The sequence below is a fragment of the Podarcis erhardii genome (genome assembly GCF_964252035.2).
Source record: "Podarcis erhardii genome assembly, chromosome: 3".
NCBI lineage: Eukaryota > Metazoa > Chordata > Lepidosauria > Squamata > Lacertidae > Podarcis > Podarcis erhardii.
Genome location: NC_138507.1, coordinates 25,798,755 through 25,816,519, shown reverse-complemented (window position 1 = coordinate 25,816,519; position 17,765 = coordinate 25,798,755). Strand labels below are relative to the sequence as shown.

Sequence of the window (17,765 nt, the reverse complement as noted above, 5' to 3'; positions counted from 1 at the left end):
GAGGACTCATCTACATGACATTCACTCATGTCAGACTGAGGGAGGAGAGAATGTGCCCTCTGGGCCAGCCTGTGAGATCCCTGCCTCCTCAGAAGACCCAGCCTAGAAGAGCATGTGATTCAAACTCCCCTTCTGTGTGAAGAGGTTGTATTACTGTCTTCAGGCGCTGAGGGCTCCGGCTCCTAAAATAGGTTGTACCTCTTTAAGAGTAGAGTGTCCACACCACCCAGCTCTTCAGGTCTACTGGTTCTTGGAACATTCCAGTCTACCTTGCAGCCTAGGTGCCACTTGGAACAAGCCAGAGTGTTATCCTCCTTGCATGTTTGCGACTTGGGACTTTGACCTCAGCTTTCCTTCACCTTGTATACCTGGACTAACCCTCTGGTTTGTCTGACCTTAAATATGTAGGCATCTCTGGTATGAAGTATCACCGTCCCTCAGCTTTTCAGGTTGTTGTATAATACGGGACTGGTTAAGTGGTTATCCATTTCCATCACATATATGATTTAGCTCAGATATGGCTTAATCTCAAGGCGGATTACTGTGTGATCTGCACGTAAATTAGTGAATGAGTTAACAAGAAAAAGAACCTGCCTCACACTGGTTTGATAAGACACATATACTGCAAAATGTTTTATAAATAGAACAGATTATCATCAATCAATACATGGGAAGGTGTGAAGAACACTACTTTAAAATCCAGATACTTAAACTTGTTACTTCTGCACCATACAAAATGTGTTTTTCCCCACAATAATGTATTTATTAGATGGATCCTAAATGAATATACGATGATGATGTAAACTGTATCTTCCCATATCATTCATCCAAAGCACCTTAACTCTGCACCACCTCTTAGCAACAAAAACATTTTTTTCAGACTCTGCAAGAGATGCAAGCTCTTTCTTATTCTTGTGAAAAGCGTAGGGGGTTTGAACTTGCTCAGCTGGCATGCAGAAAGCTATTATGAAACTAATTTGAAGTTGAATTCAATGAAAATAGTTGCTTAGATCCTCCAGCAGCTTAACCTGCACAAATTGTACTCATTTCTGTTGGTCTTGTACAGATGCAAAAACCTGAGGATTTGACTAATGTAAACTCTCATTGTTGGGGAAAAGGCTTCCTGCAGTCTTCATTTTTGTGTATGAGGCAGCAGGATTGGCTGTCAGTGATTATAGAGACACCGGCAGTCCTGTATCTACATTTCTGCAAGAGAACACTAGCTACAGCAACCTTCACCTTGCACAAAGAAATATCCTAAATTGCCATCCATTTTCAACCTACATTAGCTAGCATTTAAAACTAATTGTTATTCACACTTTAAGAACAGGGCTTTCAAATTTAAAGCTCTGCAATAATGTGCCTTAAGCCAAAGCATATCTATTGCATTTATCTAAGGTTCTAATTTATCTGTATATGTTTCCATTTATATTGGGAGGAGAGGGGCTGTTACATGATTTGGAATACTTGATCAGAGGAAAGGTCCACATGGATCTTTCTTTCCTAATGCAGTGTACCAACGCTGCAAATGGTTACTACCACATTTATAAAGTAGGAGTGGGGTTTACAGCTTCCTGGATCTCCTGCTTAACTGGATCCTCCACAAGCCATGTATGAGAATTAGCTACAGTGTTTCATTGCTGAAGAAAGGGATTAGGCTCCAAAGCACCATTTCCATCCTAAAATAGAGGGAGGGAGGAATCACAGATAATGCATGATATGGGGAGGCTCAAGCTGCAATCATATTGTGTAGGCTTTCCTGGAAATAAGCCGCATCTAATGCAGTGATGCTTGGACCATCTAGTCCAGCATCATCTCACAGTGGCCTGTAGGAAGCCTGCAAGCTGGACATGAGTGCAACACCACTCTGACCAGTGGTGGAGCCATTATGAAACGAAGGAAACTTAAACTTCGGGGCCCCTATTCACAAAGGCGCCCCAGAAGCGACTTTAGCCAACATTGCTTTAAAAACTTTGGGTCTACTAGACCCAATTTGAGTCGCACGACTTGAAAACTATAGGGCATAGACAATTTATATTCTTGGAGGTAACTGGTTATCTTGACCCATCTGAGTCTGGGATAGTTTTGGAAGAGACTCAGCCTTGGTCACCCTAATGGATTACCCTCATCTCGCTTTATTGGCCGAGGGAGCCGGCGTACAGCTTCCGGGTCATGTGGCCAGCATGACTAAGCTGCTTCTGGCGAACCAGAGCAGCACACAGAAACGCTGTTTACCTTCCCGCCGGAGTGGTACCTATTTATCTACTTGCACTTTGACATGCTTTCAAACTGCTAGGTTGGCAGGAGCAGGGACCAAGCAATGGGAGCTCACCCCATTGCAGGGATTCAAACCGCCAACCTTCTGATCGGCAAGTCCTAGGCTCTGTGGTTTAACCCACAGCACTACCCGCGTCCCAGCACTGTTTTACAATAGTTCAAATCTTAGTTATGGAGCCCATTTGAGAGAATGGCATTGAGAGATTATGTATCTAACCTCCGTCACTTGTGCTATGGGGTGCCATATAGAAATATTTAAATTCTGTTTAATATTTGCATACAGGTGCCTACTTTAACAACTATATGAAGTCACTAGAGGTGGATGTTGCGATGTTAGGGGCATGGTACTGTGATTACACCCAGCTCTGTTGCATCTGAGGTTGCATTCACAAGGCAATTTACTTCATTTCCACAATGTTTTCCTAACTGCTTTCCCCCCACATTATATTTGAGCTTTCATGTGATGTAAAAGCCACTTCAGGAACAATCGTGGAATATTGCCCAAGTTTAGCACACACTTTCACATTATTTGCAAATGGGATTTTTTCCCCCTGGAAGCAAATGACAAGGAAATGAGCACTAAACTAGCATTCAGCTTGCACATGATAGTTCCAGAAGTGACTTTTATGCTGTGTGTGAAAACAGCCTGAAAAAGTAATACTCTTTTGAACCGATGCCTGGATGCAGTGTTAGGCTACATGAAGGCCCAAAAAATAGAATTGATCTTGGAAAAATGGAGACTCTGTGATGAGTTGGGGACTCTACAAGCTCCTGACATGATTGCATTGCCCCTGAATCAACAGGTAAATAGTTTGTACTTATTATCAAACAAGATCATTTCACCAACTATGCCCTTTCCTGGACAGGGCTTGTTTTGCCAATATGATTCATATATTAGTAACCTCACCACTGGACTGGAGTAGAGTAATGCGGTCTTAGAATCATAAAAATTGTAGAGTTACCTGGTCACCTAGTCAAAATCTCTGAAACGCAAGAATCTTTTGCCCAATGTGGGTTTTGAATCCAGAACCCTGAGATTAAGAGTCTCATGCTCTACCAACTGAGCTATCCCAGGTCTTTGTAGGGGTTCACCTGAAAGTGCTCTGGAAAATGCAGCTGTTGCAGAACACTGAGGCCAGATTGTTGAGTGGAGGACCTGGACTCATATTGCTGAGAGATCAGAACTAGCTGCTGATTAGCTACTGGGCTATGTTGAAGATTTGTTACTCACATACAAAGCCCTGAACAACTCGAGACCAGACTACCTAGAATCATAGAGTTGGAAGAGACCACAAGGGCCATCGAGTCCAACCTGCAACAGCGCCTGTCCCTGTATAGCCCTGCAAGGTCACTTGGATCATCTGGGGAAATTTTACTCATGGCATTATACCCTACAGAATATCCAGGGTGATCACATGGAAATGGGCATTTTCTGTCATTGCCTCTGTACTCTGGAATGCCCTTCCCCCTGCCATACTTGAAGTCTCATCTATCAATTACTTCAGATGCATTGTTAAGACATCTTTTTCCTCCAGGTATTCCCTGACATATAAGATTGGGCTCTGTTATCACTAAATTTCTGACTTTGGTCGTACTGTTCTAGTGTTTGTATTTCTGTACGACACTAACCAATTTAAATATTAAGCAGTTTAGAAACGCTTTGGAATGAATAAATAAAATAAACATTTTGCCCAATACAGACAAAACTTTAGGTTGAGCTGATGCTATTCTGTACTTTTCTGTAGATAACAGCTGTAACGTATGGGAAAAGGTGTTAGCAAAACTGCAAGAGTCTCATTCATGTAAACATATTAGCATTCTACTGTATGTAAATGCCCAAGCCCTGAATCAAACTGAGCCCTGGGAATTGTACAAGAAGAGATTTTATGTAAGTCACTCTCTAGAACCAACAGTCTGTTTAGGCACACCCACAACGAGAACATGTTTTTCAAAAACTATTTTTAATAGTTAAGAAGGCATGTACTTTACTCTTCCACAGTGTTGCCTAATGGACTCTTCCATGACTATTTTGCATATTTTTACATTCCATACAGGATCTATTCACCAGTCTTCTACACATATGAAAATCAAGGAGGATTCATAAATCTACACCCACTTTAAACACAACAGAAACACTTTTCAGGGCATACCTTCACCAAACTGATGCCTTCCTAATTTTTTGGTGTTAGCTGGCTGATGTGGTTTGTAATCGAAAACAGCTGAAGGGCACCGGGTTTTTAAAAACTCTGGGCTCCTCCAGGAGGAAGGGCAATATATAAATTGAATATATATAATATATACACATATGCATGCACATACACACACACATTTTCCATTCATGCTTTTCTTGACTTTATAAAGTTAATGAAGCTTATAGAAGACGGCAGGATATTTACTGATTCCATTAACAATAATTCAAAAATTCCCATCTTGCTGAATGTCAAGTAGGTAAGAATAGCTCTGTTTGCAGAAAATATTAGCATGGCGTTTAAAGAGCAACTCACTTTTTCAAAAATTGACATATTTGAAAAGCTGACAAGGCAAGCAGGCAATTAACTTCAAACAACAATAATTAAGAGTGATAAAGGGAGTAATTACTATTTTCATCTATATCTAGCGAACATCATGCACTGCATTTGTTATAAGTCTTGCTACTAGCAGTGCAATAAAGATTATTTAGCCACTTTAAAAAGAATAGTGATATGAATCTATGATATGTTCCTGTGACATCTCATGGGTACATGCAAAGTTCTTTTTAACATAGCTGAAACAAAAATAGACACTGAAGAACACATAACTACTTTCATGGATTTGGACACATAGTAACATTAAATCAAGTCAAAGTATTGTTTATTAATAAATAAACAGAGCATTTTGCTTGCAAAGAATTTTAATGCGGTCATCACAACATGGTGGTTTTGCCTTATGATTAACCAAGGTCAGAATCCTTGAACCAGGGCATACTCATTTTATTTAAAGTAGCCCATACAGCTTGCTCTATTAAAAAATTTACAGTGCCAAAGCTTAATGGACTAATTTTACCTTAGTAACTGATCTGATAAATAATAAAATAACAAATGTGAGCAACAGCATATGGAATCCTCCCAACACTTTGCAGCTAACGGTGCCTATCTCATATTTCCTGCACAGGGCACAATGAAAACCACTGATCACTGAACTGAACCATTATGCCATGACACATAAAACAAATGTCATATAGAACCTAGAGATATTGGGTGATATCCAACATTCACTTGTGATCAGAGCAGGTCCATCGGTTTCACTGATTCTATGACTTACTAGGATTATCATCCAATTCTGATGTAGCACACTTTGGATCCTATGTTTCTCTAGTTTTAAGCCAAACAATACTGTTCATTCAACAAACTAATGGTCTAAGTGTGTTGGGGAATGGGATATTTAGATAGAGACATGCTGTCTCAGAACAGATGAGGGATCTTTAGGAATTGGGTCCTGTAGCATTGGCTCAGTAGCATGTGTTGCATGTTCACTAAAAGGATCAGGGAAGAGGTGATGGAAAAGATCTTTACCTGACAACTTGGGAAAGCCATTGACAGTTAGAGTAGACAATATGGAAGTAATAAATAGTCTGATTTCGTATAAGGCAGCTTCCTACATTCCTAAGTGATACTCCTCTGCAATTTCAGAATTATGGTCCAAAAAGTTGCCACAACCAGCCAACAGTACATGGAACACTGACAATTCCCAAAACTAATTATTACAGTTCGAACCAGAGACACAGATGATGGTAGGGTTATGACTACTTAGCCCCTAATTAAGTCAATTGACTAAGTGCATCCTACTGTGCTATTGTGGAACTAATATATCTAAACTACAGTGGTACCTTGGTTTAAGAACAGTCCGGTTTAAGAACTATTCGGTTTACAAACTCTGCAAAATCAGAAATAGGGTCCCGGTTTGAGAACTTTACCTTGGAGGATACCGGCGGCGGGAGGCCTCATTAGGGAAAGCACGCCTCGGTTTACGAATGGTTTTGGTTTAAGAACAGACTTTCGGAACGGATTAAGTTCGTAAACCGAAGTACCACTGTACTTGTTAAGGGGGCTCTGTCTTCCCCATCTGTTTACTCAGCATTCAGTTTTACTGTCTAGAATTTTAAAACTTTTATTTGAGTAAAAGAGATATATCGATTATTTTGAAGAGTTGTATGTATGGGGCAAGAGAGATCATTTCACCAGCAATTTGACCTGAATATGGATTCTCTTTCACTTTGCTCCAAATGCACAGGAGTAAACCATAAGGGAACATCATATGACCCAAAAAACCATCCTTTTCTTCATCCCACTTATTCTCCCTACCACTATTCAAAAATCCTGAGAAGCTGCACATCCTGTGAAAGAACTGGAGGGTGTAAGGAAGCAGAGAGTTAAAAATGAACTGCATTTGAAAGGCTGATATACAGGTTGTTGTTGTTGTTGTTTTAAAGAGAGGAACTCATTCAACTAAGACTGCAATCATCACCCCACTTATCTGGAAGTAAGCTCCGTTTAATAAAATAGGATTTACTTCTGAGCAGCCATGGTTACGCTTGTGCTGTTATTAGGAACAAGCATCACTGGAGCCAATGGGAGTGACCTCCGAAGGAGCAGGACCATCCTCTTCAGGTCTACTCAGAAGTAAAACCCATTAAGTTCAACATGGCTTGCTTCCAGGTATTCTTGTGGACAGGACTGCAGCCATGGGCATAGCCAGGACTTATGTAAGGCGGGGGGGGGGGGGGGGAGAGAGAGAGAGACCATAGCTGTCAACTTTTTCCCTTTCTTGAGAGGTATCCTATTCAGAATAAGGAAATTTCCCTTTTAACAAAGGGAAAAGTTGATAGCTATTGGGGGGGGGGCAGATAACCAGGATTTATGTTGTGGGTGCAAAACACCCAACTGTCATCATCCTCTGTCTGGCTCTGTCTAGCAGACTCAGAATGAAATGTCTCAACAAGTTATTTCAAATTATTTCTTTAGACCCCCCCCCCAAAAAAAGCACTCAGAAAAATCTGTCAAAATCTTTCTACAGTTTCTACTTTTAGTTATTTTTATTTATTTATTCACTGGGGGGGGGGAGTGACAGCTGACCCCTGCACCCCACCCCCACGATTGCCCATGATTGCAACCTAAATATGCTGAGCTGCACCCACGCAGTGGCTCAAAACTACATAATGCAAAATGATTTTGAGGCTGAATGTCGTGGGAGTAGCCAAGGGGTGGGCAGGGAGGCACTTGCCCGCTCCTAAATTAAGTAAATCAATAAAAATAACTAACTGAGGTTCTCCCCACCCCCACTCCAACATGAAGCCTCCCCCCCCCCCCAACATAAATCCTGGCTACACCCATGCTGATTGCCCTCTCATCATCAGCCACGCAGAGGCGGCTGGGGACAAGAGTTAAGAGCGGAGAGCATAGATCAGAGAGGAAAGGGTTAAGTCATCCCTCTCCCCCCCCCCACCCCGCGCTCTGCTTCTTGCACGCTCACAGGATCCTCCCTCGAGTTCTACGTCCGAGGAAAGATACGCGCAACCGCGCGGCGGGTCCAGTTGGAACCGGGAGCGACCCAAGGAAGAAGACCTCTTCCAAGCCTCCAACTTTTCTTCACAGTTCGCTTCCTCTTGTCTCTCTTGTGAAAGGAACCCAACCTGCACATTGCTGAGGCTCCCTAGAACGTACCACAACGGGAAGCTTTGTTTCCTTCGCATGGGGAGCGGGGGAAGGAGGTCCCACCTTAACCCTGAGCCACAAATGAGAAATAAAAAACGCCACAAGAAATAAACGCCCGCCGGCCAACTCTCTGCGCTCTTGGACACGTCGCTTATCCGTCCCCCTCGCGCAACTTTCTTCAAGTTCCGGGAATAATAATAATAATGAGAATAATACATAACCATAATAATAATAATACAAAAGAAAGAGGGAAAGAAGGCGGCTGGTTGGAAAGGATTGGGGGGGGGGTGGAGGGAAGGGGTGAGGGGTGAGAAGCCAAAGGGTACTTGCCCAAGTGGGGACGAGGAGGCTGTCCGGGCGCTCGAGCTGTGGCTGAGGAGACGGCTTCCCCGCCACATTCATCTCCTCCCATGCAGCTAGATTAGTCCGTTCTGAATGGCGAACTCCGCGACGCGCATTTAATAAATCCCCGGCAGCCGCGAGCAAGAGAGCGAGCGAGCGAGTGCGCGCTCACTCCCGGAGCAGCAGCCCCGCAGGCGGCGGTTCTTTGGAGGCAGAGCAGCAGCAGCAGCTGCAACAACAACAACAACAACAGAGCCAAGGGGGGAAAGCACCCAGTGGAGGAGCCGAGCGGGGAAAGACGGGTGCTGCTTTCCGCGCTGGCGCTGAGTCGAGGGGCAAAAGCTCTCGCTCCTTTTGGCTCTGCTCCTCTTCCTCGCTGGCTGGAGGCGCGGAGGAGAGGGCGGGCAGAGGGAGAGGGAGGGTGGCGTTGGCGCGCGGGGCTCAGGGCTGCGTTGGCCCCGAGGCTGCCTGGCTCTCAGTCCGTCCACACGCGCGGGAGGGGAGCGAGAGACTGCGGACGCGTCCCTGGTTTAACTTCGCCGCTGCTTCTCCCTCTCCTCCCTTCGCGCTCCTTGGCAGCCAAGAGATGCTGGCAGCTCGCTCGCGCTCTTTTTCTGGCTGTCTCGCTCTCTTGTCGAGGGTGGGAGGGTGATGGAGGCAGAAATGTGGCCACGCTGGGCGATTTCATAAGTTGGAATCTGTCGGGGATTTTTAAGCCTCCCCCCCCCTCTCTCATATCCTCTCACACGCGCCACCCAGGAGACGTTGTGGGCATTTAAGAAACAGCCAAAAGCCCACGGTACTGTCTTTTCTTAAGAGCGAAGTTTCAAGCCCTAAGTGTTTGCAAATGGAGTAAAAAAGATCTATTCGCTGTTTAAAAGGCGTGCTATTTTCATCACGTGTGGGTCCAGTATTGAGGAAAGAGGTTAGGGGTGGTCTGTGAGAGAGAAGAATGGGATGGACACGTGTTGGATACAGCATTGGGACTTGAAATAATGAAAAGGAGGGGAGGGGGCGGAGTTAATTCCATGAAGGAAAGGCGGGATATAAATATAAACACATAAAGGCTAAGGAAGAGTTAATCCCTGCCATTTTTTGAAAGTGCATCATGGGTGAAAACAGATATCCCAACAAAAATGGGTCACTTTTCATATGCTCAGCTGAGGGGGTAAACATATGCACATTTGAGAAGATGCAGCTTTTACCTGCTCAAAATCCACCCCGGCTGCTTTTCTGAAAGAAAGTTTATTTCCAGGATCCTCCAGATGACCTCTCTATTCAGCATTTGTCCTGATCGACTTGCACAAAATTTACGCAGAGGTTAGACTATATTCCGTGTCTATTAAGCATTTGTTCTTGAGGTTACTCAACAGTGGGCATTTATCTTGATTTGCTTTTGTTGTGCTTACATCTCCCTCCCCCCCCTTAATGATTTGTTCACCCCACACTTTTCAGTGCATTTCCTCATCACTTTCCTAATCGCTAAAAGTCAGTTAAAAACACTGTCATTAAAAAGTGGACAAGTTTTTCCAGGGCGGCAGAATGCTGCAACCCAGTTGAATTGTGAAAACCTAAAAGTCCTAGTATGCACTTGAATCCCTTCTGCAAAATACTGACAGCCTGAAGGCAGCTATGGGTTTGTCTGTACCAGAGCAAAATACAGATTTGCACCTGCCTCTCTGCTCAATGCAGTAGCAGCTTCTCTATCCCATTGTTGTCCTGGATTCCCCCCCACCCCTTATATGCAGGGCTTGGAAAATCTGAAACACCCAGGAATGACAATTCCTGAATAATTGAGGAGACAGGCAGGTAGATACAAGTCCACATTTTGCTCCAGTGTAGACAAAACCCTTCCATGTCAGTCTTCTACTTTCCACAGACTGCAGCTTATTATAGCTGCTCTTCGTTTCAAGGAAAATGGAGAGAAGTTGCATACAGCTGTGTGTAATGTGTAGTTTGCACCTTAATGGGGCACATTGCCAGTGACAGAGAGAAGTTGCAGTTAGGCATCAATACTATGTAATGTTTAAGTTATGGCAACACTGATTTTTTTATATATCTGTTTTAGTTATGTAAGAGTTACTAATATACAAACGCAATATAAATAAATAAATATTCTTGTTGCCTTGTAACTTTTGCTGGGCTTTTGTGATACTTCTCATAAGCAAGTATGCATTTCACCATTCCCAACCTGCTGCTCCCTTGGCAAAAAAGATGACTAGTGCTAATTACTAATAGCACCTTCTGGTTCAAGTTGTGGAGAACCTCTCTGGGAATATGTTCCCAATCCCAACCCCCAAATTTAACGTTAGAGCAGCTTCGTAAGCAATGCAAAACTTAACAGAGCAGCAGCAGCCCTTTCTGCAGATTGGCTGCTCTAAGCTGTGGGATCAGGAGCGACAGGAAATAAGAGGGGAAAGAACAGGCAATGAAAAGCCTCGAGGCAGCAGATTGTTCACACTGTAGCTGTTGCAGACAGAAGAAATTCCATAGGCTCTTCTACTCTGTCACTTCCTGAGCACTGCAGGGGAAGCAGGCACACATTTCAAGAATCTGTGTGTGCAGTAAGGCAAGCCTATGTAGGAGGGAGTCTCTGAATGTGCATTTGTACTTATTTCAGAGGAGCAATGATATCAGTGTTTCTGTCAAGCAGATTAAAAAAAAAATACTTCCATGCTTGCAAAATGACTGAAATAATAATTAGCATTTCAGTTCTGATCAGTAAGTAGTATGAGGATCATGTGTATAGTCATGGGACAAAGACAAAAAGCACAACATGAGTGCTTTTCTTTCTGTACAACAGCTATCTATCAAAAACTCAGGTGCACAGATCTCATGTGCATATATATATATTATTGGCAAGTGGGGTGGGAAGCAGCTGGCATCTCAATCCTCCCATGGCAGGAAGTGCTTCAAGGACACACAGGAGGACGAGATTTGAAATGAGATCTTGGGAGCCATTCAGTGTTCATGCTGGGACTTAGGGATGGACCAGACTCCACTCTTCAGGTCAGCCTCTGGAGTATCAAAGGTAGACATGCCTGGCTCCAGCATTGCACTCTTCACCCAAATTTCACACCCACCCACCTTCTAATGCCAAGGTTTTGTTTTGGAGGAGGACTCCAGCATTGCTACGGGCAACAGTTAGTCACTGTTGTCAGGGCTCAGGATGAATGCAACCTTCAGGCAAGTTAGCTGGGTACTGTGTCTTTTTTGCTTACCTCATAGCAATCATCACAACTCTCTTTTGGTGGAAGAGTCATTGGGCTGGATCCTTAGTAGAAGAAGAAGAGTTTGGATTTGATATCCCACTTTATCACTACCCTAAGGAGTCTCAAAGCGGCTAACATTCTCCTTTCCCTTCCTCCCACACAACAAACACTCTGTGAAGTAAGTGGGGCTGAGAGACTTCAGAGAAGTGTGACTAGCCCAAGGTCACCCAGCAGCTGCATGTGGAGGAGCAGGGAAGTGAACCTGGTTCACCAGATTACGAGACTACCGTTCTTAACCACTACACCACACTGGTAGTAGTAGGGAGGGACAGAGGAGGGACACCCTACCCCATCCTCATGATCCTCTTAATGGATCCTGGAGGATGTTGCTTGCTGCCCAGAAGCCCAGCTTGGGAGCTGAGAGGTCAAAATGCCCCTTACCGATGGCCAGGTGAGGTCTGCCGGAAGTGGTCCATGTCGTGTGGGGACCACAACAACAAGTCAATCCTGGCTGTCAGCCGACAGCATATCAGCCAGCAGATGGGTTGGTACACACCCAATGCTGTTCTGATGTACTCAATAAAGCTGTGGCCTAATCTGACCCAACATGAGACTCCTGGTCTTGAATCACTGCCTGCTCCCACACCACATGCTTTCACTATGACAGCGGTAGATAATCAGCAGTAGATAATCGATCTTGGTGCAAATGTAAAGTTCTCAGCATGCATGCTCTTCTCAACGAAAAGAAAATGTGCTATGATATAGATCATGGTATAGCGTGAGATGCAATACCCAAGAGACCTGCTCTACAATTTTGAGATGATGAGTGTGAGATAATGCCACAAATCCTTCTCATAACTTTTACGCCAGAAAAAATAAATCCAACAAACATGGAAGGCTTTCACAAGTCCAACAACCTAAACAGCAATGATCTATCCATATGTCCTGGAGCTTATGTTTAGGAGCAAAGACATACCCATGTAGGTTTTACGGGAAAATCTAATTAATATGCAGAATCACTGAAGTGTTTATCTGAGCATGCAAAATAGGCACCAGAGAAGCCTGCATCTCGTTACGGTTTCTCTTAAAGGGCATAAACATATCTTCAGACCTTTTGCTAAACACGCAAATAGCCTTTTAAACTTTATTATGTTTAAATAGCAGGTTAGAGATTACGGTGCTAAAAGCTTACAACAGAAGCCATAACCAAAACCAAAGCCAAACCTCAGTGCCTCTGGAGTTGCAAATTTGCTTATATTTCCATAACCTGAAGTTGAACGGTTATGGTGCTCTTTCCCCAAACTTTTAGGCCTCTGCTGCCTTGTAACATTTCCCTTTTTGCCATTTTATCAGTATGCCATAATTCTTATGAGTAAAAGAAAGAAAAAAACACAGAAATGTCAATAAAATTTAAATAGGAAAAATAAAGGTCATATTAAATTCTGCTATAATAACAAAGGGCTCCAATGGAAAATGTCTTGGAGATAAGTAGAACAGTAATTAATTTTCTATACTATTTACTTTTTAATTTAAAAACTTCTTAACAGTTGGTCACAAGAAAGGAAAAATAAGAGCAATGTGTGCATGTGTGTGTCCATACACATGCGCACACAGAGAGAATCTTATCTATATCATTTTTAATTAAAATGTTAATACAATTCAGTGAAAATTGGTTTGCATTTCTTATATAGCCTGGAAGCTTCTGACATTTACAGTGTTCAGATTTTATGTGGAAGTTTCATTCGCTTTACATTCATCCATGCTGGATATAGGTAGCTATATGTAAAAGGAAACCAGAGCAGATAATTTTGCAAAGAGAAACTCTTAAACAGCAGATGAGTAGCAGCTAACAACAAATAAGTTCCAAAAAAAAAAAAATCTTTACGATATTTAGGGAACTTTCTAAATACTTCTGAATAATTCAAAGGGTAAGTTATTTTCAGACAGAAAACCTGTATCATTTATTTTGATAAATGTAAACTCTATGAAATGTCAACAGTAATACTTCAAGGTCTGCACTATAAATATACCTCACTAATGTGGGGCCCAAAACTCCACAGCCTGAAAAAGTTGAATTTCCACTACAATGGTGATTAGGTAGTTTTAAATTTTTGTTACAGATTAATGGATCCTGGGGGTACAGGGAATCATATATGTGTATACTTATATCAGACTCACGATGCTGTTTTTGTGAGTCTGTCCTCAAAACAGTAATAACTAGAGTGATTTGTATAGTCCCCAGTTTGTCCCACCCATCACCCTTCTTCTTCCAAGCACTTTTGTTTGTGGGCATGATTGCACAAACTATTATCTCTCTTTTGCTTTATTTCAAGCAACAGTCTCTTCTTGTAGTGTATCCTGCCCTGCTTTGGTCATGGAACCATAGAATCGCAGAACCTCAGAGCCGGAAGGAACCAGAATATCATGTAGTCCAACCCCCTGCAATGAAGGAACATGCAGCTGTCCCATAGGAGAATTGAAGCTGCAACCTTGGGGTTTTCAGCACTATGCTCTATGCAACGGAGCTATTTGAGGGGAGGGATTCAACTGCATACATACTGACAAATCTGTGGTTCATTCAATGAAAGTTGATTAAAACACTTGGGAAAGCTTGTGCAACAAACCCAACTTTAAACATTGGGCTTTTTTGAGGTAAGGTTGGCAACTGAAAAGGGACATGGGTGGCGCTGTGGGTTAAATAAACCACAGAGCCTAGGACTTGCTGATCAGAAGGTTGACGGTTCGAATCCCCGCGATGGGGTGAGCTCCCGTTGCTCGGTCCCTGCTCCTGTCAACCTAGCAGTTCGAAAGTACGTCAAAGTGCAAGTAGATAAATAGGTACCGCTCCAGCGGGAAGATAAACGGTGTTTCCGTGCACTGCTCTGGTTCACCAGAAGTGGCTTAGTCATGCTGGCCACATGACCCGGAAGCTGTATGCCAGCTCCCTCGGCCAATAAAGCGAGATGAGCGCCGCAACCCCAGAGTCGGTCATGACTGGACCTAATGGTCGGGGTCCCTTTACCTTTACTGGCAACTGAAAAAGCACTAGAACAGGGGTCGGCAAAGATTTTGTGGCTTGGGCCAGTTCATGGTCCCACAGATGCCACTGTAGGCCAGAGTGCACATGCACACATGCTCAAACACTATTTCCAGCACTCCTTCTGGCGTGGAGGAGGCATGCTCAGCTTCCCATTGGTTGCAGGAGCTTCCTGCAGCCAATGGGAAGCCAGCCAGCATCGCGGAAGGCAGTCCCTGCTCTGTTCCACGCCAGTTTAGCGTGGCGCACAGGGGCCGACTGAGCGGGTGGCAGGGGTCCATGTGCCGGTTAAATGACCCCCATGGGCCGTTTCTGGCCCATGGGCCTTAGGTTGCTGACCCCTGCACTAGACAGTGTGCCTAGGAATTGGATGATGGGAAGTCATATAACCTCTGGACATGTAATCAAGATGAATGAGCATTAAATAATGGCTGTTGAAAAACCTCCATGCGAACAATTCAGAACCGCTGTGGACCTCTTTGCAAGCTTTGCACAAACAAATAGGGATCAATCCTCAATAGACAAGTCGCCTGGATATATCTGTCAGTTTCAGTTTCTCAGTCTTAAGGTTGGTTCTACACATTTCTGCATCAGTTTGCTTTTCTTGAAAAAAGTTCTCATCAAAACTCATCAGCATTTCAGTTCCCATTTCTCCCGATACACTATATACATTTGTGTATGCACTTTTGCCTAATTAACATATACATTTTTGCAGTAATATCCCCTAATTTAATTTTTGTTTTATATGTTCACTAATAGATGCAATTTTCTGCATGCTTTCTCCTAATATGTGCATTTTTTTAAAGTTGGGAACTGCATTGCAAAACTTGGAGAAGAGGAACTTATAAAGGAGGCCTGTATTTCACTTTGCTTCTTGTTTTGGGAAGGATCAATTAGGTAGGTTCATATTAAAATGTGAACATCTTAGACCACTCTCCATGTCTGTTCTCTTTGGAAGAACAATCATGATACTTACATTTGAAACAGCTCCTGCTTGGTTAATACAACTGTAAATGTGAACAATTTACAGAAAAGCACCATTTTATTGCTGACTTTTATAGTCTGCAAAATACTGGGTATTTTCTACTTAATGTTAAGCCATGTAGAAAGAGAATAGCAAATAAAAGGAAATGTTCAGTGCCTCTTTAATAATCCCATTCCATTTATCAAAGCCTAGTAGCACACATTATTCTTTCTGATCTTATTGTTCAGTTCTCATACAGTTTTAAAATTCTGGGGGGGAAATAAGGAATTGGATCGGCATACAATCATTGTATTATAGAACCGCAGAAGTTTTATAAACATGGAATGCATTTTCAGTGGTCTTATGTTCTTTATTAAACCAATATGATTTTTCATATGAGTATGAAAGTTCGCACAAAGTATCACCTTTGTTAAGGTCCATATCTGATGCCCATATTTGTGAGAAATTCAGTAAAACTTGTCTAGTTACAGAAGTTTAACTTTTTTGCCTAGAGCACTGATGGAATTCGTTCCAAACTGTTGCTGTTGGAAAAAAACAGTTAAACCTATCATTTTGGAGGTTGAAATTATTCCAAAAAGCCAAGAACACTGATGAGGTGTGCCCTTTGTTGGACTGGAAAAAGTCATTGTATCATTGACTTTAAAATGTACCCTACTGAGAGAACAATACTGCAAAATCTATTTTTTATTTATTTATCCAATTTACAGCACAAATGAAGGAAGAACTTGAAAGGGAAAAGAAGAGCAGGCAGCTCTTCTTAAACTCAAGATGAATTATTTTTTTAATCAGTATGCAGTTGGGTATGGAGGATTTCTTGATAGAAGCCATATAACTTAAATATAAAAGCAGAAGAAGCTAAAAGTCTGAGGTAAAGGTAAAGGGACTCCTGACCATTAGGTCCAGTCGTGGCCGACTCTGGGGTTGCAGCACTCATTTTGCTTAGTTGGCCAAGGGAGCTGGTGTGCAGTTTCCGGGTCATGTGGCCAGCATGACTAAGCTGCTTCTGGCGAACCAGAGCAGTGCACGGAAATGCCGTTTACCTTCCCGCCGGAGCGGTACCTATTTATCTACTTGCACTTTGACGTGCTTTCGAACTGCTAGGTTGGCAGGAGCAGGGACTGAGCAACAGGAGCTCACCATGTCACAGGGATTCGAACCACCAACCTTCTGATCAGCAAGTCCTAGGCTCTGTGGTTTAACCCACAGAGATACCACCATATGCTGGCTAGCAGTATGGAAATCCTATGGATGGTGATCTTCAGTGGAAATGAAAACTCAGATTTTAACTCCCTTCCCCCACCATTAACTGTGGTGTGCCTTTTTTAAAAAAGTTCTGCTTCAAATGTTAGGAACTGCAATAAATCAGCAATTTCCCCCCACTAGAATCAAAATTCTACAGAGCATCAGGTATAGTAAATGTCCTAGCAGACATTCAATAGATTCAGATTTCCTAATTAGTTGCAACATGTTGTTGTTATTGCTGCTGCTGCTGCTAGTAGTAGCTGTAGTAGCATTATTTTTTACCTGCCTTTTGTCAGAAACTGCAAGGATGAATTACAGCATATAAAGCACAATATGGTTAAGCAGTGGCGTAGTGTGGGTTGTCAGTGCCAAACTCCCCGCAGGCTTCAGCAAAACTGTTGAGGGGCCTCTGTAGAGCATCCTTGGAATGCACTGTCAAGGCTGTGTCCTCTGCAAACTACTTCTCTCAGATAAGGACCTCCAAAACTTTTGTCTTGGCACAGAGATCTGCCAGGTTGAGCAGACCCCCGTCACTCCTTGAATGGAAGTACATCTTAGGATATAGTTCCGTTCCACCTTTAAAAAAGGGAACAGGCTGTTGTGTATCACATTCTTGTTGACTTCCAGCTTCTCGCTGAGAACTTCTGTTTTGTATATAGCTTTTGCACTGGCTGTTTTCCTGGACACGGAGGCCAGCAGTCATGTTTTTCCTTTGTTCTGATCTACGTTGAATAAAGCTGTAAATATGTTCTTCTGTTCATCCTTTCGTTGTGGAGACTCTGCTGAAAGGGTGTGCACAAGTCTTGGGATGTCTCTGAGGCTCATGTCACTAATTGACTGATGCTGTTCCACGGGAGACCAGTGATCGTCTGGAGACGACTTTGAGGCCTGCCTGATGCCTCCCTCTCCCTGGCAGTATCGCAACAGTACACACTGTCTCCAGTTGAGCTGAAGGCATAAGAGAGCTGAATAGGCCAAAG

General features: G+C 43.0%; 2 protein-coding genes across 5 annotated transcripts in view; one reads left to right on the top strand and one right to left on the bottom strand.

Annotated features, from left to right (window-relative positions):
- Nucleotides 1-8,868, bottom strand: part of SNTG2 (syntrophin gamma 2) — a 217,800-nt gene extending 208,932 nt beyond the window's left edge. For 3 of the 4 annotated variants that reach the window (XM_081857158.1, XM_081857160.1, XM_081857159.1), the window contains exon 1: nt 8,298-8,868. In XM_081857158.1, the coding sequence (XP_081713284.1) occupies nt 8,298-8,369 (72 nt within the window). In that variant the 5' untranslated portion in view covers nt 8,370-8,868. The remainder of the gene's footprint in view (nt 1-8,297) is intronic. The other variant, XM_081857161.1, reaches the window with a different exon arrangement.
- The window catches only part of SH3YL1 (SH3 and SYLF domain containing 1), a 474,176-nt gene that overhangs the window by 50,714 nt on the left and 405,697 nt on the right, over nt 1-17,765 (top strand). The gene's annotated exons all lie outside the window — the stretch shown is intronic.